The sequence below is a fragment of the Amia ocellicauda genome, chromosome 3 (genome assembly GCF_036373705.1).
Source record: "Amia ocellicauda isolate fAmiCal2 chromosome 3, fAmiCal2.hap1, whole genome shotgun sequence".
Lineage (NCBI taxonomy): Eukaryota > Metazoa > Chordata > Actinopteri > Amiiformes > Amiidae > Amia > Amia ocellicauda.
In genome coordinates, this window is record NC_089852.1 from 35,373,688 (window position 1) to 35,400,055 (window position 26,368).

Consider the following 26,368-nt stretch of genomic DNA (forward strand, 5'->3'; position numbering starts at 1 on the left):
GTCACCTTCACTGCCTACAAGTACTTTGGAAGGCATTCGGTACAGCTTCCGAGCTTTCCCCAGTTACCTCTGCCTTTTTCTTAGAGCCCTGTGCCACCCTCTGCACTGTGGTGAAACAGATGTTGAACTCCTGGATGATGGAGGGGTACAGGCTGTTGAAGTCCAGCAGCAGGATGAACTTGTCATAGAAACCTGGAACGCAGAGCAGATACTGTTAACACACACTAATGTGGGGATTTAAGTTTTGGAAGAGCAATACTCAGGACATTTAACATCATGGTTTACTAATCTTCCATCGCTCAAGTGCCGATAATTCTGGAGGAGACTGTCAGCCCCCAAAGGACGAGCATTAGTTTTACGAATCATTCCATGCCATCACAAACAGGGTACAACTCTAGTTAACCACCACAACCAATCAGAGCGCTCTAGACACAGTCAGGTGATCTTACCGACTTTGGGGTCCAGGACCAGACCTCCAGCATAGGCCGCCTTCTTTCTCACCTTCCTGGACTTCCCGTTGTCCCGCTCCTCCTCTTCATCACCCTGCCAATCAGGAGAACATGCATTTGAATCTTTCAAATCAAAACCGCATGGATCTCACTCCAGGACATAGCCTTTGAACCACCAACCCCAACCATCACAACAGGTTAACTCGTTGTTGCCCAGATTACAGCATCTCCACTGTATCAGGAAACCTAGGTGACCTTGAGAAGCCACTGACAGCAGTGAGGTCGGTCGTTTTCTGATTCAGGGGGCTCAGAAAATAACAGATTCCAATTTAAAGAGGGAATCTTCACAGGGAAAACAGCATCGATTCCACGTGCTGATTGGCTAGTGTTGAGATCAAATGTGGGAGAGGAAAATACGCCTAAATAAACATCTTACCGGATCCTGTGGCTGGGGCTTCTTGAAAATGTGTTTGTCGGGCACGATGTAGTCCTTCTCGTAGAAGGCGTGGAGCAGGAGAAACTCGTTCCTCTCCGAACGGCCGCCCATCAGCGTCCGGGACTTAAATAAAATGTATTTATCTCTACATTACAACTGAATATTTGTCAACAAAGTAACTATACATCCAATCTAGATTACACTTAGACATTGCTGCTACAATATACTATGCATTTATCTATTTTAGATATTAAGGGATTATTTTGGAATTCTGCTTTTTGCTATTGTCATATTCTTCTGGACATCTTATGTATGGACATATCCACTACAACTCTTTAAACCATGCGAATGTTATGTTACAATTTACCATGACGTTGCCGGCGATGTTGGTGATCTGTAACGCCAAGGGGAGGACGTTCAGCTCGCACATGATCTGCAGGATGAACTTGGAATCCATCCAGTTGTTTTCCAGCAGGTAAAGCAAGTGCGCCGAGTCACTGAGGAGACCAGGGAAGAGCAAGGACAGGTTGGGGTTTAATCCATCACAGACGCACGGGGACATACACTGGCGGAGAGGATACGTTGGAACGGTGGACAATATTGACAAGGTTCGGAAATTAAGCAGCCAAAATAAACCAATAAACAAACACAAATATATATGCTAAACAACCCCCTCACCTGTAGAGGTTCCTGAGGTTCTCTTGTGGGATCAGCACCCGCTCAGATTTGAGGACCTGTGCGACGAGCTCGGATAGGTGGTAGCTCTTGCAGCGAATCAGTTCCTTGGCTGAGATTTCCACATCGCAGACCATCCGGCCACAGGTGGCGCTCTTCTCGGCAAAGCCAGCGCGACCCTGAAACACAGTCAGGACGTCTGCATCACATATCCACGTGGAGGCATCTCCCTCAAGCACTCCATCTCTCCTCCTACTGTGTTATGGCAAGACATTGCTGCACATTCAGTCAGACCAGCAATGCTCCCCAGAGTACAAACAGGTTTTAAAGTCATGAAGCCAGTGGATCTTACCCCGAGTTTAGGCATATTAGATCTTCGCAAACGGCCGATCTTGGACCAGTGAGGCACTTTGCATACATTGATTCTCTGCAGTAGGACTTCCAAGTCAAATCCATAAATGTCGTGGCCCTAAAATAAATAAATACAATTATAAATGGAAAATGTGTGCTGTCTTCTTCCATGTAAAAAAATATCCTGCTTAAAGGGATCCTTCCTTCTCAAAAGTTACAATATATTCAAAAAAGTAACCTGGGAATACAATGGGATTAAACAGAAACACTACCTTCCTTACTTCAGAATGCATTATTTTTCAATCCATGTCATAATTATATGTGATGTAATAATCCACATCAGTTAAAAGACACTCACCACAATGACATCGGGGTCAATCTTGTGCACTTTAGCCAGGAAGAAGCCGAGTAACGTCCTCTCTGTTGCAGCAATCTCCACTTTGGCATTCTATGGAAAAGGGGTGCAAGAAGAACACATTGGTTTGTCAGAAGGTGCACAAACTTCGTTCAAGCTATGTGGACGTTGGTCTGGCTGCACAAGACAAATTAAGAAGTATGAAGCTAGGCCTCAAATAAAATAATAATAAAATAAAATAATTTGGTTTAAATCTTAGCTACAACACTAGTGAGCACAATATATTGTAGCCCCTTTGGTTCCTAGTTGAGTCTTTAAGGTGTCTATTCCACCTGGTCCATCTCTAGACCTATAACAAAATCACTCAAAGGTCACCATGAGCAATATCTGCCATAAAGAAACAGGGATGCTTTACATTTTCAACACAATTCCACTTGCCTTTCTTTTTACCACTTCACTGAAATCATATGGGAAGATGCAGTCGTTTGGTTTGCTGATCACTGCAAGAAAAGAGATCACAAAACGTTGCTTTAGCCAATAAAACATGTCCTCAAAATAAAATACTACTGTAATGCCAAAGGTAGCTAGACTAATCAAAATAATACTCTATAATCAAGCTGTTACCTGAAGAACTACCATCTCCTACATCTGTAATTAAACCCTCATACAGCAAAAAGAAAAATAATTAGCCAAACCCTGTGATGTAAATTCCAAATCAGAAATTGGATTAGTAAGACAGTGTGAGACAAACAAGCAAGATGGGATAAATTAGTCCAGACTAGTTTGTAACCATTCCTCCGCTCTCAGGTCCCAGAGGACACTCACCACAGAAGTGTGTCTGGAAGGGAGGTTGGGGGGGAGCTTTGTCCAGTGGGAATTTGTGATGGACCAAGGCAGCCAGGGATACAATCTGGGGGCAGAGAAAGACATCAGCTAAACAGGCATTGGACTTGAACTTGGATGGATGCGGATTTATTGAATTCATAAGTCAGGCAAGGATACCTGAAGTCTGAACAGGTTAAGGTCAAGCTATAGTACTGGATGAAAAAATACCAGTGTAACACTATACAAGCTTTCACTCAGGGTTAGTTATTAAAGAGGAGTGTTTCTCTGGGAAAAAGCAAAGCGGAGGGGACAGAAGCAGTATTGACAGCTAGAAGTGGAAGCCTACAGAAAAAAAAAGGAGGAAAATAAGAAGTTTAAAACCTTTTGTGGCCTGTACGTGCTCACTGAACTGTGCTGGTGTGATTATCTGGAATATTCTGTAATTAAACTGCTGTATTAAGTAGGTGCGATTTCAGAAAGCACTGACCCTGGACTACAGGACCATACATTCGGCTATTGCTGAAGGCTGAACGTAACTCTTCAAACACCGCATTGCTATTTTACCTGCCTCCTGGGCATTTGGTTGCCGTCTCTGAGGCTCGAAACAGCTCTGTAAACTAGTGCCGTTTACCCAAATGACTCTGAGCAATTCCTTTCCTCAAATCTCATCTCTCTCCTGCAGGGATGCCTTCCCCCCGCTCGCCAGGGGGAACCCAGTCAAGTGAAAAAAGCAGAGCAGATGGAAAAGAGACGGAGCGGAGTGGGGAAAAACAAAAGCAAAAAAAAAACAAGCAAGCTCGAGTAATTGCATTTAGATCAGAGCAGTATAAATAATTAGTCAATGGCCCAATAGTTAGAGAAAAGCAAGTTTCAATTGATTTTCTCCAACACTGAGTTTAAGTTCATTGGCTTTGCAATAAAAAAGGAAAACCAGCATTCTTCCATAATGCTCCCTGTGCACTGCAGATGGACACAGACCTCTGCAATGAAGAGCTGCAAACATCCTAGATGAATTAGATCTGTAATTCAGCTCTTTTAAGACAGTAATGCAGAGATCTGTAGATTTAATCTTGTGGGTTAGGTCAATGCAAGATACTTAGGCTAATGCCCTCTGCTTTGAATTCCACTTCATGATCTCTATAAGAACAATTCATAAAATAGTAATTAAATGTTGAGCCTCAAGTTTCCTTTTTTTTTTTTGGTTAAAAGATCATTCTTGAAAAACTGAAATCTGTTCAGCTTAAATGCAATGATTTGCAATGCTCAGTGTTATTGGACGATGCTTGTTTTGAACGGACCGACAGGATTCCATCCTCACCTCATTGTGGTGGGTCTTCGCGTTCTGCACCGTCTTCATACTTATCGACATGACGACCAGGGAGGGAGGAGTCAGGTCTTTCACTACGGTGACCAAGTCGCTCTTCATGGCAACCGCCTCCACTTTGCACCAGCTGACCGAATTGCTGCTCAGCTCTGAAGCAGACATCATTAAGGAACAGTAGATAAAACTCAATTTTAAACACGGTACACCTGTCCGATATTTACACCAGACTTCACAGGTCTGAAACTAATGACCATGAAACGAGAAGGCAATGTAGCATTAACAGCTCCTGAGGTATGCAGCAGAACTTGCCATAATAATAAGAAAGGATTTTAAAATGTGAAAGAATTTAGAAACAACCTCACACACACAATGACTATTGTACGTTTCTTTTCCTCTGAATTATACAAATGCTGTATTCACCAAAGAAAGCTTGTTGGTTAGGTTTTGTTTTCTTGACAAATCAATGCAGCAGTAAGACAAAAAATGAAGTGAAAAACTAAAACAAAGTGGAGCAGAAGTCAGGCCCATGTGGATTTTCACTTACGAGGGCTTTTGATGTCCAGCCAACAGGGCCCTCTGATCTTCCTGCTCAACAGGAAGTGTTCCAGACTGGAGGTGTTGGTTCCAAACACGTGGGAGAAGGTTTCCCCTTTCAGGTCTGACGGCAGTGGCGGTATTTCAGCCTAAAATGCCAAGTAACCATTTCAGAAACAACCAATGATGGCATCGGTAAGGAATTTAAGCTGGTCAGGTATGGGGGAGGCAAAGGTTGTGATAACCTAATAAGAACACATTTTCCATTGAGATCACTGCCACTACCAACACAAATTATGAAATTACTGTTTTGATTAAAGGCTTTTGAAAAATACCAGATACATTATAAACTAATTATAAGCGATGATAGAAAACAATATATCTAAATGTGCATTTCCTTGACTGGTTCACCTACTGAGGCAAATTGTGGACAATCATGTGAAGGACTGAAAAAGCAGCCAGCAGTGAGAATTATACTTACAGAATATCTCACTTCCAGGTACTCGGACTGAGAGGGCACATCTGGGATTTCAAAGGCGTAGCTCTTCTCAACTTTCTTGAATCAGAAGAGAAAAATTGTCTTAAGGAGACCTTATGAAGCTTCACTACAAAGCTATACTGAGCGCATGAAGAACCCAGGCATAAGAAATATCAAATCATACATAATTTTCATTCCTGTAAAGACTATTAATGCAAACAAACGTCTTCAAAGGGTTTATTTGGTACAAAACCAGTTGTGGTCTGACATTACAAGACCCTCCCTTGAAGATAATGTAAGCCGTTTCATAGCAAAGCTGGCCCAAACCTTTGACTTGAATTTCATGATCTTGTATCTCTCGGAGATGGCGCTGAACTCCTGATACACATCCATCATGCCCACTGGGGTGTCCGTCTCTTCGCCAGACTTCAGGTTCACTTTCTGTAACATAGAGAGCACGAAATTGCAGCCCACCTTCTTAAACACCAAAAGCAGTTCGATCAAACAGAGATAAAGTGCCTAAAATATGTTTGTCTTTTTTAAAATCAGTACCCAAGGTAAATCTTACATAAGGGAGTTAGGATGAATGTTATAGTACTGAACTGTTTGAACAAATGCATGTGTTTAATGCTTGTAGTTTAGCTAGATACTAGTGTTGTCAAAAATACTGGTACTCCGGTACCAAGTCGGTACTCAAACAAAAAAATGTTTACGATTTCAGAGTTTCTGAAAGTACCGGAGTACTGAGTACCGGGTCTACCCAGTACCCATGCAGAGTCGGGAACTTTCAAACGCTCACAACAAGCACAAGATGGCGGAGGCTCAACTGAATCTTGTCGAAAAAGAAAAGTGGAAAAAGACAGGTTTGGAAATTCTTTGGATTTGGGGCTGATGAAAAGGGAAACATCATAGATCAGCAAAAACCTATGTGAAAACGGTGCTTTCGCAATTTTCTGACGAAAGGAGGAAACACATCAAACTTAATAAAACAACTGAAAGACAGACACCCGGATTTATTCAAGCAACTAAAGCAGGTGAGTTTAAAAGCATATTATCATTTGCATTATGGATGTTTTATGTCTAGAGAGAGAGTTACATCGTAAAAACATCACAGTTTATGTAGACTATTTCATAGTTTGCAGCATACACTTGGCTTCAGCTAGCAATGTCACGAAACCCTACTTTACAGGTAGCCTACTGCTGTGCAATACCGAATACTGGGGCATATGAAAGGAGAGGGTACAACAGGGTTAACTAATTTTACAAGAGGCTTTTAGATTACATAGTTTGCTGAAATTTGTGGTTTGGGATTTGGGAAGTATATTTACGTTTAAAAGCGTTTTGATTGTAGCCTACAGTAGTGCAACCAAACTTTTAAAAACCCCATGAAGCGTTTGCACTCGTTCTACTGCTTCTTTCAAATGATGTTTTTATTTTTGAGCTCTACAAAATTCTCTAAGTCATCTGCTGAGTTTGCTTAATGTCTAACACTCAATACACACACGTACACATCATTTTTTGCCTTTACATGCATTGTAATTGTATTGTCATGTTCTGTTATAATTAAGTACAGACAGTATTATGATGGAAATTTGGAATTATACTTTATGGCATAAATACAGAACTTTTGTAATTTAACATAACATCTAAATCTCTTCATTTTACAGAATGCGTCTGAGGGAGAGCATATTGAGCATGGAAGTCTTCAGCAAGCATATACACAGCAAACAGCTGCAGAAGCTTTTCATCGCCAAGTCAAATATGACAAATTTGTTCCCATTGTTTTTTTATTTATTCTATTGCATGCTTGTTTATTTAGTGTTTTTTTTTGTTAATGGTAAAAACGAAGTAAAAGTTGCAGAAGTTGAAGCAAATCTTAAAAAGTATTCACTTTAAGCATAAATTGCACCATTTTGTTATAATTGAAAAATAATACATTTGTTCAATAACCTGTTTTTGTGTTTTGCTTTGTTATCGAAAATGGTATCAAGTACCGTGAAATTTCACTGGTATTGGTACCGACTACTGAAATCTTGGTACCATGACAACACTACTAGATACTCACTCGTTCCCGGGGGAGGAAATACATTGTTCTTTCAATGTTCTTCACTGCAACACAGCAGCTCACATGTGCCTTAGCAGACTCGATCCACACCTTTCCAAACAGGTAGACAACACCTACACACAAACACAGTGACATGAGCATGATTTATTACTGCATTATAAACCCTGGCTGCCAAATGTCAACAGACATGGCATTGTAGGGGCTTGACTGTGAGGAAGCTTTCAGACTGAATGGCAACTAGGGGGGGGGGACCTCACCTGGCTGGCTATACTGGTCTTCAAAGGCATCCACCCAGTAGAAGCGGAAGACCTGCTCTCCATCCGGCCCCTCCACCAGCGGCAGGCGGCTGGAGTCCACCTGCACCTCTAGGGCCGGCTCCGAGTCCTCCTCTCCCCCCTGCTCCATCTGCTCCCAGCATGACACCGCCGGGACCCCCCCACTCTGCCTGAAACCACACAGCATCCACCGTCAGCCTGGAGAAAGACTTACAAAAACATCAAACAAAATAAGTTGCTCAATCAACTTCCTATCCAAGGAGGGCTTACTGCAGGGTGCCATCCTCAGGCGGCTCAGACTTGACCTCAGGTTTGACCACAGCCTGCAGTTCTGGCTCCTCTTTCACTTCCCCCTCAATGCTGTCCTCCTCGTCTCCCACCTCCATGGGCTCGTCAAAGTCCCCCTCCTCGAACTGCATGGCTGCGGAATCCTCTTCTACGGAGAGAAAGAGAGAGGGAGACACACACACATTATGACACGTACCACACAGCTTCCTCCCAACTGTCAGCTTGTTCTGCTAAAAGTATTCCACAGACTGTTGGAAAACTGGGTAAGTTACATAAGGAGAAACAGTAAAAAGGAAATACACAAAAGCCCTTACATTATATTATACACCCCCCCCCCCCCCCCCCACAAACACACAAACAAATAACAGCGGCAGATAAAACAGCTACCTTCCTGGGGTTCTTCCTTTACTGTCCGAGCCTCGGGCAGGGCTCTGGAGGGGGCAGCAGCTGTAGGCCGGGCTCTGGAGCTCACTGGCCTGACTTTGGTCACAGCCGGAGAAGGAGACGCCTTCAAATCAAGAACACCAACGACAGCTACAGATTACAGCCTCATCTCAGAACATTACATCAAACTAAATCCTTTTCAGAGAGGCCTGTCAAAAAGGTCATCCAGACGGACAGAATCGGGAAAGGGCCTACAGAAAATTACAGATGAAGACCAGATGAAGAAAATAACACAGGCTCGATTCCTAATACCTTAGGGGCTTGAGGCTTGACGGAGAATGGATTCAGTGGAACCCCGACTGGCTTTTTCTTCTTCAGGGTAATAACAGGTGGTGGAGTTAGCATGGGAGAGGTCTAAAAAGGGAGAAGGATGAGGCTTCAGTAACTGCAGTGGAGGAGTAAGGAGCAAAAACAATGTATAGGGCACAGTACTCTCCCTTTCAATGAGTAAACAGTACCTCAGAATGAAGATCTTGCAAGAGGTCACCCAATAGGTCATCCTTGGACAAGTCAACATCTTTCTGAAATACAAAACACGGGAATTCAAAGTATTTATGGTCAACTTTAAACAGCCTAGATCATGAAGTCCATTATAATTATGTTCTCTTCAAAGAGATGTTAAAACCCAAAGTCTACACCAGAAGCATTTGATCATAACTAATTTCTCAATAAACCTAAGATTTTAACTTGGAACCAAGCCATTCATTTATTTATTTTTAAGCGTTTTACTGACCTCTGTGTTTTTCTTCACATTGCTGGCCATGAACATAGACTTAATGCTGTTGGGTTTGGAAACGGCCGCCTTCTTGTCGTTCTTCTTGTCTTTACTCACAGCACTTTTATTGCCCGCTTTCCCTGCAAGAAAAACAAAAGAGGGGCAGACCGTTAACAAAAAATATAATTTTTCCATATACGTGAAAATAAATATACTTCAAACTGAAACGTAAGATTACAATTAAGGACCATCACTGGAATAAAAATTATTTTGCTGGAATCCAAGCAGTGTCTTAACCTCATGTAACAGTCCAAAACATCTCCCCCACTCCTGTACCTTTCTTCTGCCACAGCCCAGAACAAGTCTTTAGCCCAGTCAAACACCCCTCTTCCCATGTGTACAATTACCTTTGGCGCCTCTGTCAAGGGCATCTTCGTCCAAATCCTCATCGAATATCTCCCTGCCATCTTCCACATAACCAGTCCCATCTGCTCAGTGAGAAGGAATGATAAATAAAAGCAAACTGAGCAAAAGATCTATACATGAACAGGAAACACATTTACACCGGTAAAACAGAAGTGAAGAACAAACATATTTGCCATTTGATAACTACAGAATAAGCTGACAGCCAAGAATTTCCAGTTCCTTTATGTGCTTTGCTGCCATTTTCTATGGAAAGAAATATACATTTTTCGCAGAGTTCCAGCAGTTAAACTCTTAACCATGCACGCAGATACACGTCTCTTAGGACAGGGCCGACAAGCACCGGAGACTCACCGTCATCTATGATCCAGTCATCGTCCTGCCGTTCCCTCACCAGCCGGGAATACTGCTCCTCATCCACCTCCTCGTACACACTGGTCAACTCCTCCACCTGCCAACAGGGGGTGGCTCCATTAACAGGGGGGCTGCTGCCAGATATCGACACACGCACACGCCACATAACAGGATGCTAATGGACCGAGGGATCCCTGAATCTGAGTTGTCCTCTTGCAATCTGTCATTATTTGCACATTTCCTCTGTGCTTCATTGGGTCTGAGCACATTGGAAATGTGCAAATGATGACACATTGCAAGAGAGTAAATACAAAACACACAAACACACACACACACACACATATATATATATATATATATATATATATATATATATATATATATATATACACACACTAAGGAATAAAATGATTTAAAAATTAAAAACACTATGTCAAGTGTCCTGCAGCCTTCACCTACCTCATACTTGACCTTCTCCCCTTTCTTGGCCCTCTTCAGCTGCTCCAGTGCTGACTTGCGCCCGGTCTTCTCCTTCTTCTCTCTGCGGGACCGGGACACTGCGAGGCCACAGGGGTCTCCAGAGTCTTAGCAAAACAGAGGATTGGTTACTTTACACAGGTTGCCCTGGGGGATGGCGTTTTGTCAATGTATGTTTGGACACTAGCTACTCTTAAGAGCAGCTGCATGTGTCCATTTTAACACATCACTACTTCAGATCTCTGCTAGGGGCTCTGGATCTCCAGCCTGGACTGGAGGTGGACAACACTGAGAAAAGCAGGACACTGATTTGAAGCCATGGATGGCAGAAATAGGGAAGCAATCATGCCACTACTATTCTTAGACCCTTACAACTGGTTTCACAGACGTTTATTAACACTAGTCTTGGACTACTTTAGCTAAAATAATATGTGGGTAGTCCAAGACTATTGGGTCTGTGAAACCAGCCTAATGTTATTCGATTTTAAAGGAAAGTATAAATAAGTGCGCTTGTTAAAAGATTTCAGCAGCCATTAGATTATTAATATGCGATTCCAGCACTGCATTGTATGACAGACAGACTAGACGCTCGCTGCCACCCACTGTCACTTGGTTGCTGCAGGGTACCGACCGATGAGCATGCGTACTACACCAGCGAGCACAGAAACATACATGCTGCACCCGCTTCAGCCTTTTTGCATTGGCGCTTAAATGTGTTGAATCATACGGCTTGTTTCCTACCGTTGTTAAATGAAACAGGACTGCTGTGAGAAAAACACATTTACGACATCATATAGAATAATCGACCTATGCGACGAAGTGAAAGCTCACCCTGACATTTATTGAAGACTTCATTTACGTAATTCTCTTCTGTTCATGTATTCCTGTTGTACTCGATAGGTATAATGGTGCCTTGCTGCACTTACCACCGTCATTGTTGTCGGGATCCTTATCTGGGTTGGATACTGGCGACATCCTGACCTCCCGATATGTCCAAACCTGCGAACCTGTTTTTTTTTCCACTCAAAACAATCAACTAGGCGCCAATCACTCTTCCCGGGAAAACTCGCATAGCGGAAATGACGAAGAGAGGCCACGGGCCAATGGGATCCGTGTGTGCTCGGAAGCTTCCGGTCACGTTCGTGTCGCGCAGACGTCCGCAGTTCTGCGCAGATCTGCATGATTCCGCCGATCCCATTGGTGCAGCTGCGCAGGCCTACGGAAATCTGCGCTCCACGAACTGTGCAGACGAGCGACATTGTAGGTGTCTCGGGGTGAGAACGGCAAGCGATTATACGCAGCGTTTTCGAGATTTAATTTATTAAACTTAAACAAGAGTGGATTTCAGAGCATCGCTCATTTACAGTTACACAAGTCTCCAACCCCTGAAATCAACCTATTTGCTCTCTGCAACTGTGGAGAAAAAAGCAAGACAAACTTTCTGTTATCTATCAATGCGTGTAGAGTGGTCAGCAAGTCTAAAAAAACAGACAAGTTGCACTAACTTTCAAATAAATAATTCATAAATAAACAAAGATGTGCTCAGGTTTTTTTTATGCTTGTAATGCATTTTCAAAATGCTCTACTAGTTTTTCCCGCAATGTGTTGTGGTACATGTAGTTTCGCATTAGTTGGCGATAATTGCACTTACACGCACATCACATTCTTCTTGCCTTATAGTTAGCTAGCTACAGTACGGTCAGCCTACATTCAAATGTGATATATTCAATTATACTTTTATGTCGATAGTCAAAAGTATGTGCGGTATTTATCAAGCGAAATGACTACACTTCCCACAATGCCCATCGTCAGGTCGCCGTGGAAACGCAGTCTTGTTGTTAATGCTGCTGCACGCTGTGACCGCGGAGGAGCTGAGAGATCAGAGCATTGATCCACCTGAGCAGCTGAGAGATCAGAGCATTGATCCACCTGAGCAGCTGAGAGATCAGAGCATTGATCCACCTGAGCAGCTGAGAGATCAGAGCATTGATCCACCTGAGCAGCTGAGAGATCAGAGCATTGATCCACCTGAGCAGCTGAGAGATCAGAGCATTGATCCACCTGAAGAGCTGAGAGATCAGAGCATTGATCCACCTGAGCAGCTGAGAGATCAGAACATTGTTTCACCTGAAGAGCTGAGAGATCAGAGCATTGATCCACCTGAAGAGCTGAGAGATCAGAGCATTGATCCACCTGAAGAGCTGAGAGATCAGAGCATTGATCCACCTGAAGAGCTGAGAGATCAGAGCATTGATCCACCTGAAGAGCTGAGAGATCAGAGCATTGATCCACCTGAGCAGCTGAGAGATCAGAGCATTGATCCACCTGAGCAGCTGAGAGATCTGAGCAGCTGAGAGATCAGAGCATTGATCCACCTGAGCAGCTGAGAGATCTGAGCAGCTGAGAGATCAGAGCATTGATCCACCTGAGCAGCTGAGAGATCAGAGCATTGATCCACCTGAAGAGCTGAGAGATCAGAGCATTGATCCACCTGAAGAGCTGAGAGATCAGAGCATTGATCCACCTGAGGAGGTGAGCTCTCTGTAGCTATGCATAGTATTCTGCACCTGTAAACATGAACCTTTTAAAATGAACAACTACATATATATATATATATATGTGTGTGTGTGTGTGTGTGTGTGTGTGTTGAAAGTAAACTCCAAATTATAATTAATATACCCTTAGGGTCACATTTGAATGTGCCTATAACTTTCAATAAGTAAAACAGATTATTTAAGGAAGTAGAGTATAACTTACTTACATAGTATACAATTACTCACTTTTGCTAATTCATTACTATTGCTATCTCATATTTCCTTGGAACATTTCAATGTTTGAGGTGATTAGACTTGATTTAGTTTTCTGTAACTGTAACATTTCTGTTTTTGTTATAGGTGAGCCTGAGGGCTATATAATGTATGCCCCCCCTGTGGATTTCTCATTTAAATGTCTCAGCACCATGGCAGGTAATGGAAAAAAACACATACTCTGCAAAAAACTTTCAACTGCTTTTATTTTCAGCAAACGTATGTGTAAAATATTTGTAGGAACCTAAAAAGATTAAACAACTAAGACATAAACTGAACAAGTGTAACAGACATAACACTATGACTGTGACTAACAGAAATGGAATAATGTGTCCCTGAACAAAGGGGGGGTCAAAATCAAAAGTAACAGTCAGTATCTGCTGTGGCCACCAGCTGCATTAAGCACTGCAGTGCATCTCCTCCTCATGGACTGACCCAGATTTGCCAGTTCTTGCTGTGAAATGTTACCCCACTCTTCCACCAAGGCACTGGTTCCCGGACATTTCTGGGGGGAATGGCCGTAGCCCTCACCCTCCGATCCAACAGGTCCCAGACGTGCTCAGTGGGATTGAGACCCGGGCTCTTCGCTGGCCATGGCAGAACACTACAAGCCCTACAACAGGCCTACAAGCCCTCAGTCCAGCCTCTCTCAGCCGATTGCGGACAGTCTGAGCACTGATGGAGGGATTGTGTTCCTGGTGTAACTCTGGCAGTTGTTGGTACCATCCTGTACCTGTCCCACAGGTGTGATATTCAGATGTACCGATCCTGTGCAGGTGCTGTTACACGTGGTCTGCCACTGCGAGGACGATCAGCTGTCCTTCCTGTCTCCCTGTAGCGCTGTCTTAGGCGTTTCACAGTACATACATTGCAATTTACTGCCCTGGCCACATCTGCAGTCCTCACGCCTCCTTGCAGCATGCCTAAAGCACGTTCACGCAGATGAGCAGGGGCCCTGGGCATCTTTCTTTTGGTGTTTTTCAGAGTCAGTAGAAAGGTCTCTTTAATGTGCTAAGTTTTTATAACTATGACCTTAATTGCCTACCGTCTGTAAGCTGTTAGTGTCTTAACGCCCGTTCCACAGGTGCATGTTCATTCATTGTTTCTGGTTCATTGAACAAGCATGGAAAACATTGTTTAAACCCTTTACAATAAAGATCTGTAAAGTTATTTGGATTTTTACAAAATTATCTTTGAAATACAGTGTCCTGAAAAAGGGACGTTTCTTTTTTTGCTGAGTATATAATGCTTTTTTATGTGATAAAGCTCGTCCCCCTTGTAAACCTTAAAGATCACCCTGCGTATAATAATTTAAAGCACATTTACTTTCTATGTTCTCTTACTTGCTCAGTAATAATCTGTACTGTGACTTCCCTCTGCTGTTATTGCTGCATTGTGCTGTATATTCAGCTTCTCTATTGTTTGTTTTGCCACTGTACACTATGTCATTTGACCTTGCATAAATAAACCCCAGTAGCACATCTTTACTGTAAGGCATGGTGCACACCGTTCACCTGCAGGCTGTTCTTTCCCCAGACGCACTGTCAGAAGAGCCCAGTTCAGGTGTGCGGCCCGTCCACCAAAACCCAGACGGGAAGTTCTGCAGCAAAGCGTTACGGCTGAACAACAACATTCTGTCTGAGCTCAGCGGCTTCACCAGCACTGTCACTGCCCTGATGGACGACCCCGCCCAGCTGTCCTGGATCGACCTGTCTTTCAACGACCTCTCTGTTATCGATTCAGTAAGATGTTCTTTGAAACTTCCCTCTTTGCAACACTTCATGTGTGGATGGTTCCCCCCTATAAGGTAACAACAGCCACCTAAAACTGCACATCAGAATTAGCAGGTCACTGGGAGCAATGTGACAGTCATTAACAGTACATTAAGAGTGCATATTTACTCATGTTGTGTAGGAGCGATGTCTTCAAGGGTCATTCTTAATCATGGTGAGGACAGGGTGACTAATGTGCTCTAGAATAATGATATCTAAAGTGGGTTTAAAATAAATTATATCATCAGAGACATATAAAAGACACATTTACATTTATTTGCTTATTTATACAACTTAAATCTACATTGTTTCAATTAAAAACAAACAAAATGAATTGAGAAACAATAGTAAACAAACATAACCTGGATTAAAAGTTTTCTTTCATTTTGTATCACTGTCACAAAGGCACTGACAGAGTTCAAAGAGCTGAAGGTGTTGTATCTTCATGGAAACAGCATTTCCAAATTGTCAGAGATGGACAAGCTGGGTGCGCTCCCCCATCTGCACAGTGTGACTCTACATGGCAACCCCCTGGAGAATGAGAAAGGTTACAGGTAGGAGGTGCTGGGTTTTCATTTATATTACTATACTTTTAAAGTGTTGTTTAATGTCTTGCAATTAACGGTTAATGGTTCACCCCCCCAAGGGAAAGTGTATTTTTCCACAGAGATGAATGTCTCCGTCAGCGTTATAGATGTTGGTAGTTACTCATTTTCAAAGTCAAGCCTGTTCAGCTCAAGTCATCTCGTGAGGAACAGGTGTGGAGAACGTCAGTGTCTGCTTTACTATCTGGCACACTTTCAAATGAGCTAAAGTTCATGTTCCACTCGCCTGCATGCCAGTGAGGGAACTGCTATATCTAATCTGTGCAGTGGAAGGTCTTTAGAATACAAAAAACATGCCATTGAAACACATACAGCTACATTTATGTGCTATATAAATATAAACTTCACTCAGGATGGATATTTGAATACAGTATGCTAAACTGTGCTATATATCTTAAAAAAACAATTGTTCAGGCTGACAAATGTCCGATCTGCCACAATCAGTTGCTCTCAGCTTGTGTGATTCATGTCACTTGTTTTCTCTTACGGTTGCATATAACCTTTATATTATTAGGAGTTATGTGATTTCCACACTTCCTCATCTGAAGTCACTGGATTTCAGCAGCGTGACCAGACAGGAGCGAGACACAGCTCAGATCTGGAGGAGGGGATTCAACCGACAGAAACACTCCAAGAAGATCTCAACGAGCATCAGTTCAGCAGCCTTTTCATAACAGAATAAACCAGGCATTGCAGGCCGCTTATGTTTTATTTATAGTGGTTAAGATCAGTTTCAAACTAAAGAGATCATCACCATACTGTGACATTCTTCTAAATGTATGTGGCCTTCTTCAATTCAAGGAGTTATAGTACTTCTACATGCTCCCGTTGTTAGATCATTAGACCTCATATTCACCATCAGGAAGACTTAACCTTATTAAATGGGACTATGAAAATTGCCTTAATTCAAACCAATTATTTTAAAAGCTACAGCTAATAGTTGTATATCTAAGTGGTTTTATTTTACTCTCTGATGAACTGCAGAAACCACCTAGCAAAACAGAAATGTATCTGGCTTGGGGCTTGTAATAATGGAACACAAGTTATTTTTCTCATATTTCATTATGTCAATGTTTGAAGTCAATGTTTGAATCATTCACCATTTACAAAAAACAAAAACAATCACTTCCGTATCAGGTATTTCAAATATTTTAATTCATAATTTCATTAAACTGAAAAACAAAACAAAATGATATTAACAGAATCAATTATTAATAAACGCTTTTTTGGTACTAGCCTAAGAAAGAAACAATGTAATTCAGGTAGTATTATACATTTAAGTAAAAAACAAAACAAAAAATACTATTAGCACGCTGCAAGAAGCGAAAAATAAAATGTCTGTTGATGTTTTACAGCCCTAAGGTTAATCCCTTTAAAACCCATGAAAGTGCCTGGCTTTGCACTAGAGATCTGCTCACACCAGAAAAGAAAAATATAAAGTGACCATAAATACATTAAAAAGAAAATAAATACAGGTGTCTTTTCTGATAACATGACTTCAAAATACACTAGTCATTTTTTCTCCAACACTGGGGCGAATGAAACACATGAATCAGATATTCTTAATGACCAGTCCTAGCAGTCTTCCAAACATATATAATTTTACCTTTAAAAAGCAAGAAAAGTGTGATTAATAAAACTTAATAAAAACTAGGGCTTGGTTGATTTGTGACTTTGTCATTCCTGCATTTCTTCCACTCTCAACAGTATTTTGTGATAACCAACAGGTTTGCAACACACAAATTATAACTGTACAATGGGAGGCTCATTCAGAACATTATTCTTGCCCCTACACCATATAATCTGTACATTAAAGGCATTGACACAAAACTCTTTTCTGAAGCTTTTTTTTTTTTTTTTTAAACTGGGTGCCAGTGAATTTCAAGTGCTTATACATTGCAAGGGAAATGGCAACAGCAAATCTCAGAGACACAAAGGGCGTAGCACTAAGTGAGTCTTTACATAAAAACTCTGCCAATAAATCTCAATGGTCCTGACTTGAAAATGTACCCCTTCCGTTGCTTTCTATGCCTTTGGAGCAGAGGCTCTGCATTGTGACAAACTGTGTAGTGTTGTGTGAAGGATCTGTGGACAATGTAAGGCTAGGCTGAGGTTTTCCAAACCCAATAGCCTTTTGGACCTTAACTGGATTTAGTCAATGGGTTCCATGGATATAAAGTAACAAAATTAACCCACTGCACAACCATGCACTCTCTCCAGTTATTCTGAGCTACAGGTTTTCTAGAAATTCTCAGGTGGCCTTTATGTTAAACTTTTCATGGTGGCAATTCATTAATGGAGCTCTACCCATTAAAAAGAATCATAAAAATGCTGAAATAGTGAAAATCCAAGCCATAGTTTTAACACTTTCTTAATAATGCACTTGGAACAGCAAGGATCTCAAATTCCTTCACAGGTCACATGAGAGATTCATTTACACACTTTAAAAGTTCTTGTTCGGTACGAGTCAACCTATTCTTTGAGAGTTTTGTTTCCAAGTCCTCAGCGGTTGATGCTTTAAGGTGGCATTGCCAATATCTTGGACAGAGACAAAGATGAATGGTTCGGTTAGGGACATATGGGAGGGAGAGGGATGGAGAGAGAAAGAGAGAGACACACAGGTGGAACGGGGACAGAGAACAGCCCTCGGTTGATCAGGGAATAGCAAACTGCACAACCAATTCTTCTTTTGCGTCGACTTTTATCTGTGAAATTGCACTGTAAGCATAAGCAGCGATCTTTGAGACCTGCAAAACAATAAAATAAAATCAACACCACTGGACTGCCAAAAGCAAAACTAAACAGACAATGAATCAAATGGCTGAAAGAAAAAAAAAACGAAAAACATCATGTTCCATTAAGCTTCTTTTACCTGTTGTATGTCCGAATACAGCACAGGATCACTGGCAAGCACTTGGTGGGGCTGGCTAGTTAGTGAGGGCAGAGGTGCGGGTTTCTTCTGTGACAGACTATTACTAAGGACTGCCAGTCTCGTACTGCAACACAAACAAGGGATTAGTCTTTAAATCACAAACCTGAATGGAGAATACATTCATACCTTTCCTAGATGATTAATCTCTGCAAATATACCATTTAATAGATCACATTTCCCCTGTTCAATGTAGCATTGACCATACATTAGATATAGACCGTTTGTTTTGCAAACGTACAATTTTGGGTCCTGGTCATGCAAAAACATTTCAGCTCTATTATGTTGCTGGTAGCTCTTGCGAGGATGAGATCATAAATTCTGAGTAAAACAGTTAAGGTGAAAGACATTTCATGCTGCTACTGACAGCTTAATAGTTAGCAAGTAAAAATCAACAGGTCTTGTATCTTTAAATAGTTTAAATTTAAGAGTGACAAGGAACATACATAAGTTACATAATTAAGTTTGTTTGGTTTAGCACGGTGGTTTTCAAACCGGTCCTGGAGTGCCCCCTGCCAAAGCTAAAATCAGGACCCACCTGTATTGTCGAGCTTTATCCATGTACTCATGCTGCTCCATCCCCTGTGAGTCTGCGGCAGAGACATCAATTATATTCCTGAGGAACAGAACAGAAGAAAAAAAAAAAAAAAAAATGACAATCCTGGAGTGCAATGGCTTTATACAGCGCGCAGCAAAGCACACACTTTCAAGGCCCAGGCGAGGTCTGTTCTCCACGCTGCGTACGTACTGTGCCGTCTTGATGAGGATGGACGAGAGAAGGGCCTGCTCATCTGTCCGCGCCGAGGGAAGGCTGGCCGAGTTGCGCTCTGCTCCATTGGTCGGTTTGCTATCCGGGTTGGGATGGGGGATCAAGGGCTTCCGCTCATTTCTGTCCTGAAAAATCAGCGGATTGAGTTAGACAGATGGACACGTGAAATGGCAGTGGCCAAGTCTGGCTGGGGGTTTCACACATCAATGATTGGGTGACCCACAGCACTGGAGTGGGGAAACACTGATTTAGACTTTTAGACTAGTAGATCTCAAAGCTATCTGAACTATTCAATAGGCCATTGACGTGTACATATGGATGTCATATGGAGAACAACATCCTACTACTGGAATGTGCAATTGTGAGATCTGTATCTCGTTGGAGAGCATATTATCCGACACCCTTACAAGACGATAGTAGCCAAATTCCATGTCTGATCTAAAAGAGCATACCCCCTTTTAGTGTCTCTTTCAAATAAAATAATCAAACAGCGCTGCAATGCTACAGGCTTCTTGTTGTCATCACCCCCCCAGACACCATCATGCTCGGCGTGTCATGTGACTGGCAGATCGCTGCGAAGTTTCACAGTCATGTGACAGGCAGGTTGATTGTGTTGCCAAACTCATTCGTTTTTTTAAAGGAAGTGAAGCATCGAAAAACAAACCAGTTATGAGCCCCGGCTCTTGCATTGGGAGTGCTTTGGATCTGTCTAGCTGGACCTGCTTTAAAACCTTTTCTCATGCTTTCTTTACATAACTATACATGCAATTCTGTTAATACTTGTGTCGCCCGTTCCCTTAGGCCCCGTCAAAACAGTCATGGTGTTACGTCCTATGTGCACGACAGTTAAGAGGGATTATTTGTGTCAGGCCAGTCCCCGCTGGCATTTTCTCCATCGTAGGTTGTGTTACGTTGGGCATTTGTCCGACTGGCACATCAATATCTGCACTGCAGCCGCGCTACCGCTCCGGCACCGTACCTGCTCCTGGGGCTCAGACTCGCTGCTGTAACAGCATCCCATGATGTCCGCTGGGGGCTCTCGGCTCTCTGCCAAGCGAGCCGAAGACAATCTCCAGCTTTTCTTCCAAGTAAATAAAATAAGGAAAGAAAGAAATCCAGCGTAGGGGCCTGACGTCGCAACTTCCCTCCTGCTTCTTGTTACCTTTTCCTCTGCGAGTCGCGGATCGCTTATCACATGACAGCGGCTCTGTGCTCTGACATCTGACTTCCGGCCGGCGGGAAGCCCGGCTGCAGGCGCGCCCTGGTCATGTGACGCGGGAGCCTGATTGAAATGACAGCGGTGGAAAGCACGTGTGAACACGTTTCCATATTATACAGCTTTTAGCATTTGATTTTACCCCCAAAATACCAACAACCTTTAAAGGCGATGCACGTTGTCTACAAATGGGAGGACATTAACAAAGGGTTTACTTAGTGACATTATTTAAAGTCTGACACAGCTCGGGGGGTGGGGGCGCTTTACAGATGTCTTCAAAGCACTTCTGTAATGAGAGGCCTGCGTTTATAACCCTCAATAAACGTGCTCCCCGGATGCCATTCAGATGCTCGAGTTAAAAACCAGTTTGGCAGGATGTGCCGCCTTCACTGAGCTCTGTGTCAGTCTTAACAGTGCTGCCGTTTCTGTTATTTTTATTGTACACCGAAGGGATTATTCAACAGTGGCACTGCCATTATAACTGGGGTACTATATATATATATATATATATATACACACACACAAACTGGACAAGGAGTCTACGTCATTGCAAACTGATCGAATAAGATCGAAGTTCGTTTCTTTTTACTAACTATTGGCCAATGGCGGCTCCCATGCTACTGTCAGTGTGGGTGCTGCTGTCGTCGGGCGGTGTCTTCGCCTCAGACCGCGCTTCCTCCCCGGGGTTGAGCTCCACACGCTCCGCCTGCAAGCCGATCCCCGACACGCTGGGCTTGTGCCGCGGCGTGGGCTACCCGCAGATGCGGCTCCCCAACCTGCTGGGCCATCACACCGTGAGAGAGGCGCAGCAGCAGGCCGGCCCCTGGGTGCCACTGCTGGCCAAACAGTGTCACCCCGACACCAAGATGTTCCTGTGCTCCCTCTTCGCGCCGGTGTGCTTGCTGGAGCTGCCGGGACCGGTGCGGCCCTGCCGGAGCCTGTGCGAGGGGGTGCGGGCCGGCTGCCTGCCCGTCATGAGCGCCTTCGGCTTCCCCTGGCCGCACATGTTCAACTGCAGCCAGTTCCCCGCCGGCAGCGAGGTGTGCATCCCGCCGACGGGCCCCCGGGCCAAGGACAGCGGCGCACCGCACCATAATGACACGGGTCTGTAGCTGCTGCTGTCGCCGGTGCTTCGTATCTCCAACACTTTGTTGCCCAGTTGGATTGGCAACAAAAATGTTTACTGTGATGAACTGCGGCCAACAATGTATTGGTAGGCTATAGCCTAAGGGAAACAGAAGTTAAAAGTTAACTTTATATATTATAGTTTAGTTTATTTTCGCAAATGATGTTGCTTTAATTAATTTTCCATGAAATACGTGAAGAGAGACATGAACCCTTTTGTCTGCACAGGGACGGTGATGTGCGATGCTTGCAGTGACTCGGAGCCGGAGCTTCAGCGCAGGTACTGCCACAGTGACTTTGGTGAGTAGAGATCACACAACAACAGTGGATGGTTGAGCTCACCAGTTGTGTTTGTGTGTGTGATGTATGACTATACAATGCAGTGACTGTGTTTCTTTAATTACTGCATTACACGTTTTAGTTAAAATGTGAAAGATAAACGTGCACTACTTAATCTTTAGCTGCACTATTTGAGATGCCTTTCCTTCCATGCTATTTTTTCCTTTTTCTGTGCATACAGCAGTGAGGCTGCGAGTCAAAGAGACATCCTCGGAAGGGGCAGATAGAAGGATTGTTGCTCACGGCCGCAGCCGGGTCCTGTTGCGCCGAGGTGACCGCGCAGAAGAGGAGGCCATGGCCCGGAGCGACCTCTGGCTGGAGGAGGGAAGCAAGTGCGCTTGCGAAGAACTGGATCATTACTCCTCTGGCACCATCCTCGCCTTGGGGAACAAGGTGGAAGGCAGGCTGATGGTCTCAAGGATGCTTCTTTGGAAACGGGCAGATAAGGAGCTGAGGAAATTCATAAGGAGTCTGCAGAAATTAGTCTGCTGAATGTGGGGCTTTTGTTTGTGTTGGGAAAATGTGTATGGAGAGGGGGGGAGGCACACACTGCAAGAAAGCTTCTTTTAAGTGATTCAATGTACACATTGTGTGCACTATCATTAGGTAGAATACCTATATAGAAACAATTACTTTGGTGTAGCGCATACCCTAAGTTTTGTAAATAATGATGTCAATCAACCAATAGGGTGGACTAAGGTTGAAGATGGGGAGTAACTGCTCAAGGTTTACTGTAGCGAATATTGCATGTTGTCTTTCTGTAAGCTGCACCAAGAACCACAAAGAACTGGATAATATCAACAGCTGTGAGAAACAGACCTTTGAGTCAGCAAATCTGTTCTTCTTTAATTGAACCTGTCCCTGTATATCAATATGTTTCTTTTCATTTTTATTAAACCTGAAAAAACAAATAATTCAGGCCTGGGACTGGGTAGCCTTCTGTAAAGATCCTGTTTTTTGTAATAAAACAATAAAAGTTACTATTCATAAACAATACAGTGTGTTATGAATTATTAATTGTAACAGGAGTGGAGGACACAGAGGGGTTAAGGTTAACTGGCTGGCATTTTTATTCAATTTATCGATTGAAGACTGCAATAAAGTATATCCTCATCACAAGGAGTCTTCAAAATCCCAGGAGGAGTTTGAAAGAAATAAAGTAAGAAAAGAAACGTACAAAAGAAAGGCAAATGAATCAAACAGGCACAGGAATGTCTCAGGGATGCCCCGAGGCAGAAGCTGGGCTGTGGTGCTCTCGGATCTCTCCCCTGAAAGAAAATGACAGGGTACAGCTGTGGTGAGAGTGCAGATTGCCGTCTGCATCAGCGCCGCAGCTGCGTCTAAATACCTGGTGCACAGCGCCTAAATGAGACGCAGCTGTCAACACCGACGAGAAGCAATCCTGCGGCCACCGATTGCTCTGCCTTGACAGGGCTGACCTGTCACAGTGACATTTCTGTTACTGAAATGGGTTTGTTGCTGTTGAAATGGTTAACCCTTCATATGTGTTTTTATACTTACTGAGGTGGAGAAATAAACCTACAACATGCAACTCATCACTGTTAACAAAGAACACAAGCTTCCACTGAAACTGACGTTATTCTAGCAGAGCTGAGTACATTATATTTTCTGGAGAATTCTGGAAACTTTTTCTGTTTTCAAACAACTGAAGCAAGTAATCTGACCCCTGCCGATTCCACACCTGTCTGAGAACCTGATCCTCCCCGGTCTCTCCCTGTGAATTACTGGACGAGCACGGGGTCACTTATCAATAATTCACACCTCTCTGCTCAGTGGCCGTGACTCGGCTGATTTATCCTGTCTTATCTTCAAGGCCCCAAACTGAAGAGAGCTGCATCTCCCCAGACGTCTAGATTTCTGTCAAAAAAGATCAAGGAAGAGGTCAGTGAAAAATTGGAAAGTGTGTGTTGCTGTACTTTGCTGCTTGTGTGCTGGAACTTTACTGTCCCCTTAGTTAGGGCACACTTTCTGTGTTTGTCATTTTGGTACGGGAGCTTTTTGAGCTGCTCTGCTGGTCTCTGCTGTTTTCCAGGACTTTGCATGTATGTGTCTGCATGCAGTCTGAAAGACCAGTATCCTTTTGAGAGTGGTCTATTGTTTGCATGATTCCAGGTAATAAGATGCTGCTATTATAAGTGAATGAGTCTGATCTTGTTTGTGTTTATACATTTTTTCTATCTGATGATTAGCTGAAGTAACATGATTGCATGGCGACAGAGACCGAGTATCTAACGGCAATGTTTTATTTATGTCATTATTTCTGGTGGCATATTCTACAGAAGGGTAAACATGGTGTCGCCCGCGATCGCTCTGGCGTTCCTCCCTTTTGTGGTGACGCTGATAATCCGGTACCGCTACTACTTCCTGCTCTTCTACCGGGCGGTGTTGGTGCGTATGGTACAGGACTGCCTAACCAGTCTGACGCGGGAGGAGCGGGCGTTCCAGTACGTGCTGACACATGCCACCCCCGGGGACCCCAACAGCATCCTCGACACCTTCGACCACTGGTGCAGTAAGGTGGAGTACATGAGCAACATCGGACCAAGGAAAGGTGGACTGACTTTACGTTTTTACCTTGCTCTCCCTCCGGGCTTCTAGTGTAGGGTAACAAATACTTTTGACAGTTTTAGCAATATATGTACACCGATCAGCCAGGTGAAGTGAATGACACTGATAATCTCGTTATCATGGCACCTGTCAGTGGGTGGGATATATTAGGCAGCAAGTGAACATTTTGTCCTCAAAGTTGATGTGTTAGAAGCAGGAAAAATGGGCAAGCCACAGTCCAGTCAGGGTGCCTATGCTGAACCCTGTCCACTGCCGAAAGCACCTACAATGGGCACGTGAGCATCAGAACTGGACCACGGAGCAATGGAAGAAGGTGGCCTGGTCTGATGAATCACGAGTTCAAGGTGTTGACTTGGCCTCCGAATTCCCCAGATCTCAATCCAATCGAGTATCTGTGGGATGTGCTGGACAAACAAGTCCGATCCATGGAGGCCCCACCTCGCAACTTACAGGACTTAAAGGATCTGCTGCTAACGTCTTGGTGCCAGATACCACAGCACACCTTCAGAGGTCTAGTGGAGTCCATGTCTCAACGGGTCAGGGCTGTTTTGGTGGCAAAAGGGGGACCTACACAATATTAGGCAGGTGGTCATAATGTAATGGCTGATCAGTGTATATAAATGCATAAAAAGGAATATTTTTGTTATTCGTATCCAACGTGTTCTACTGTCTCTTCTATGCCAGGTAAAGTCCTGGACAGACTCATAGTGGACAATGCCCCTCTGACCGTTCTGGAGCTGGGCACACACTGCGGGTACGGGGCTGTCCGCATTGCCCGCTCGCTGCAACTCGGTGCCAGGCTCTACACCGTGGAGATGGACGAGCGCAACGCTGAAGTGGCCGAGAAAGTCATCCGTCTGGCTGGCTTCGACGATGACACGGTAAGATCATTTTATTTTGTTCACAGAACATGGAACTCAGAATTTGTATAGTGTTGACAAGATGACAAACCTAGACCCTAGCTATTCCATGACTCCAGCCACCATAACCCACGTCTGTCCCCATCTCAGTTGGAGCTGATAGTGGGGACGTCAGAAGAGGTGATCACCAAAATGAGAGAGCAGTACGGGGTGGAGCGACTGGACTTCGTCTTCATGGACCACTGGAAGCGCTGCTACCTCCCCGACCTTCAGCTCCTGGAGGGCAGTGGGTTGCTGGGCAAGGGCAGCATTATTCTGGCCGATAATGTCATTTTCCCAGGGGCGCCCCATTTCCTGCGCTATGTGAAGAAGAGTGGACTGTACCAATACCGCACCCACCGCGCTACCCTGGAGTACACCCCCGGCATCCGAGACGGCATGGCAGAGCTCACCTACCTCGGGGTTAAGTAAAGGAGCGCCTCAGAGGGATTGGACCTGCATTTTCATACACCCCATCTGTGTAGGATGGCAAAAATGTAATAAAGAAATTAGCCTGAGAAAAAGCCGGACGCAACATGTATAGGTGTTTTCTCATGTAGTGTCCACTGGTGCATTGCCATTTTTGCCTGTAGTTAAACAGAACATGTTTTAAACGTCAACAGGAGAACTGCAGAGTCTTTAATGCCATTTTGCCAGGCTATTATCATTTGACAGTAAGAACAATAAAAAACTAAGTTAAGAAAATGGGAGAAGTTCAATACAAAGAAAGCACTGGCCAATCTGTAGTTTTGGGGAATACAGGAAAAAATTACATTTTTCTAGAGATGTTTTGCTTCAAAAATGTTTTTAAAAGTTGTTTTCCTTGTTCAGTTAACAGACATATGCAACC

The 26,368-nt window shown here is 43.6% G+C and overlaps 5 protein-coding genes across 5 annotated transcripts in view; 3 read left to right on the forward strand and 2 right to left on the reverse strand.

Annotated features, from left to right (window-relative positions):
* pola1 (polymerase (DNA directed), alpha 1) overlaps nucleotides 1–11,535 on the reverse strand; it is a 77,999-nt gene extending 66,464 nt beyond the window's left edge. Inside the window, exons 1-24 of the mRNA XM_066699207.1 lie at nucleotides 11,395–11,535; nucleotides 10,451–10,575; nucleotides 9,992–10,088; nucleotides 9,622–9,702; nucleotides 9,233–9,354; nucleotides 8,958–9,020; nucleotides 8,752–8,853; nucleotides 8,443–8,563; nucleotides 8,038–8,203; nucleotides 7,750–7,937; nucleotides 7,493–7,605; nucleotides 5,755–5,868; nucleotides 5,431–5,505; nucleotides 4,960–5,098; nucleotides 4,410–4,564; nucleotides 3,092–3,176; nucleotides 2,705–2,766; nucleotides 2,270–2,359; nucleotides 1,913–2,029; nucleotides 1,564–1,739; nucleotides 1,253–1,382; nucleotides 886–1,008; nucleotides 450–543; nucleotides 68–192 (exon numbers count right to left, since the gene is read on the reverse strand). Coding sequence (XP_066555304.1) covers nucleotides 68–192; nucleotides 450–543; nucleotides 886–1,008; nucleotides 1,253–1,382; nucleotides 1,564–1,739; nucleotides 1,913–2,029; nucleotides 2,270–2,359; nucleotides 2,705–2,766; nucleotides 3,092–3,176; nucleotides 4,410–4,564; nucleotides 4,960–5,098; nucleotides 5,431–5,505; nucleotides 5,755–5,868; nucleotides 7,493–7,605; nucleotides 7,750–7,937; nucleotides 8,038–8,203; nucleotides 8,443–8,563; nucleotides 8,752–8,853; nucleotides 8,958–9,020; nucleotides 9,233–9,354; nucleotides 9,622–9,702; nucleotides 9,992–10,088; nucleotides 10,451–10,575; nucleotides 11,395–11,443 — 2,712 coding nt within the window. The 5' untranslated portion in view covers nucleotides 11,444–11,535. The remainder of the gene's footprint in view (nucleotides 1–67; nucleotides 193–449; nucleotides 544–885; nucleotides 1,009–1,252; nucleotides 1,383–1,563; nucleotides 1,740–1,912; nucleotides 2,030–2,269; nucleotides 2,360–2,704; nucleotides 2,767–3,091; nucleotides 3,177–4,409; nucleotides 4,565–4,959; nucleotides 5,099–5,430; nucleotides 5,506–5,754; nucleotides 5,869–7,492; nucleotides 7,606–7,749; nucleotides 7,938–8,037; nucleotides 8,204–8,442; nucleotides 8,564–8,751; nucleotides 8,854–8,957; nucleotides 9,021–9,232; nucleotides 9,355–9,621; nucleotides 9,703–9,991; nucleotides 10,089–10,450; nucleotides 10,576–11,394) is intronic.
* A 769-nt stretch (nucleotides 11,536–12,304) lies between these two features.
* Nucleotides 12,305–17,321, forward strand: lrrc51 (leucine rich repeat containing 51). The gene is made up of 5 exons (XM_066699210.1): nucleotides 12,305–13,000; nucleotides 13,363–13,434; nucleotides 14,812–15,017; nucleotides 15,453–15,601; nucleotides 16,167–17,321. The coding sequence occupies exons 2-5, from the start codon at nucleotides 13,383–13,385 to the stop codon at nucleotides 16,324–16,326; spliced, it is 567 nt and encodes a 188-aa protein (XP_066555307.1). The 5' UTR covers nucleotides 12,305–13,000; nucleotides 13,363–13,382; the 3' UTR covers nucleotides 16,327–17,321.
* On the reverse strand, nucleotides 16,786–20,520 carry lamtor1 (late endosomal/lysosomal adaptor, MAPK and MTOR activator 1). Its single transcript, XM_066699211.1, has 5 exons — nucleotides 20,330–20,520; nucleotides 19,330–19,475; nucleotides 19,120–19,197; nucleotides 18,525–18,648; nucleotides 16,786–18,399 (listed from the first exon to the last, which is right to left on the reverse strand). The coding sequence occupies exons 1-5, from the start codon at nucleotides 20,369–20,371 to the stop codon at nucleotides 18,307–18,309; spliced, it is 483 nt and encodes a 160-aa protein (XP_066555308.1). The 5' UTR covers nucleotides 20,372–20,520; the 3' UTR covers nucleotides 16,786–18,306.
* A 60-nt stretch (nucleotides 20,521–20,580) lies between these two features.
* sfrp2l (secreted frizzled-related protein 2 like) lies at nucleotides 20,581–23,024 on the forward strand. Its single transcript, XM_066699208.1, has 3 exons — nucleotides 20,581–21,670; nucleotides 21,920–21,991; nucleotides 22,212–23,024. The coding sequence occupies exons 1-3, from the start codon at nucleotides 21,169–21,171 to the stop codon at nucleotides 22,520–22,522; spliced, it is 885 nt and encodes a 294-aa protein (XP_066555305.1). The 5' UTR covers nucleotides 20,581–21,168; the 3' UTR covers nucleotides 22,523–23,024.
* A 624-nt stretch (nucleotides 23,025–23,648) lies between these two features.
* Nucleotides 23,649–26,277, forward strand: tomt (transmembrane O-methyltransferase). Its single transcript, XM_066699222.1, has 4 exons — nucleotides 23,649–23,932; nucleotides 24,331–24,602; nucleotides 25,304–25,500; nucleotides 25,630–26,277. Exons 2-4 carry the CDS (start codon nucleotides 24,341–24,343, stop codon nucleotides 25,948–25,950), a joined length of 780 nt encoding a protein of 259 aa, XP_066555319.1. The 5' UTR covers nucleotides 23,649–23,932; nucleotides 24,331–24,340; the 3' UTR covers nucleotides 25,951–26,277.
* Nucleotides 26,278–26,368: the final 91 nt, after the last annotated feature.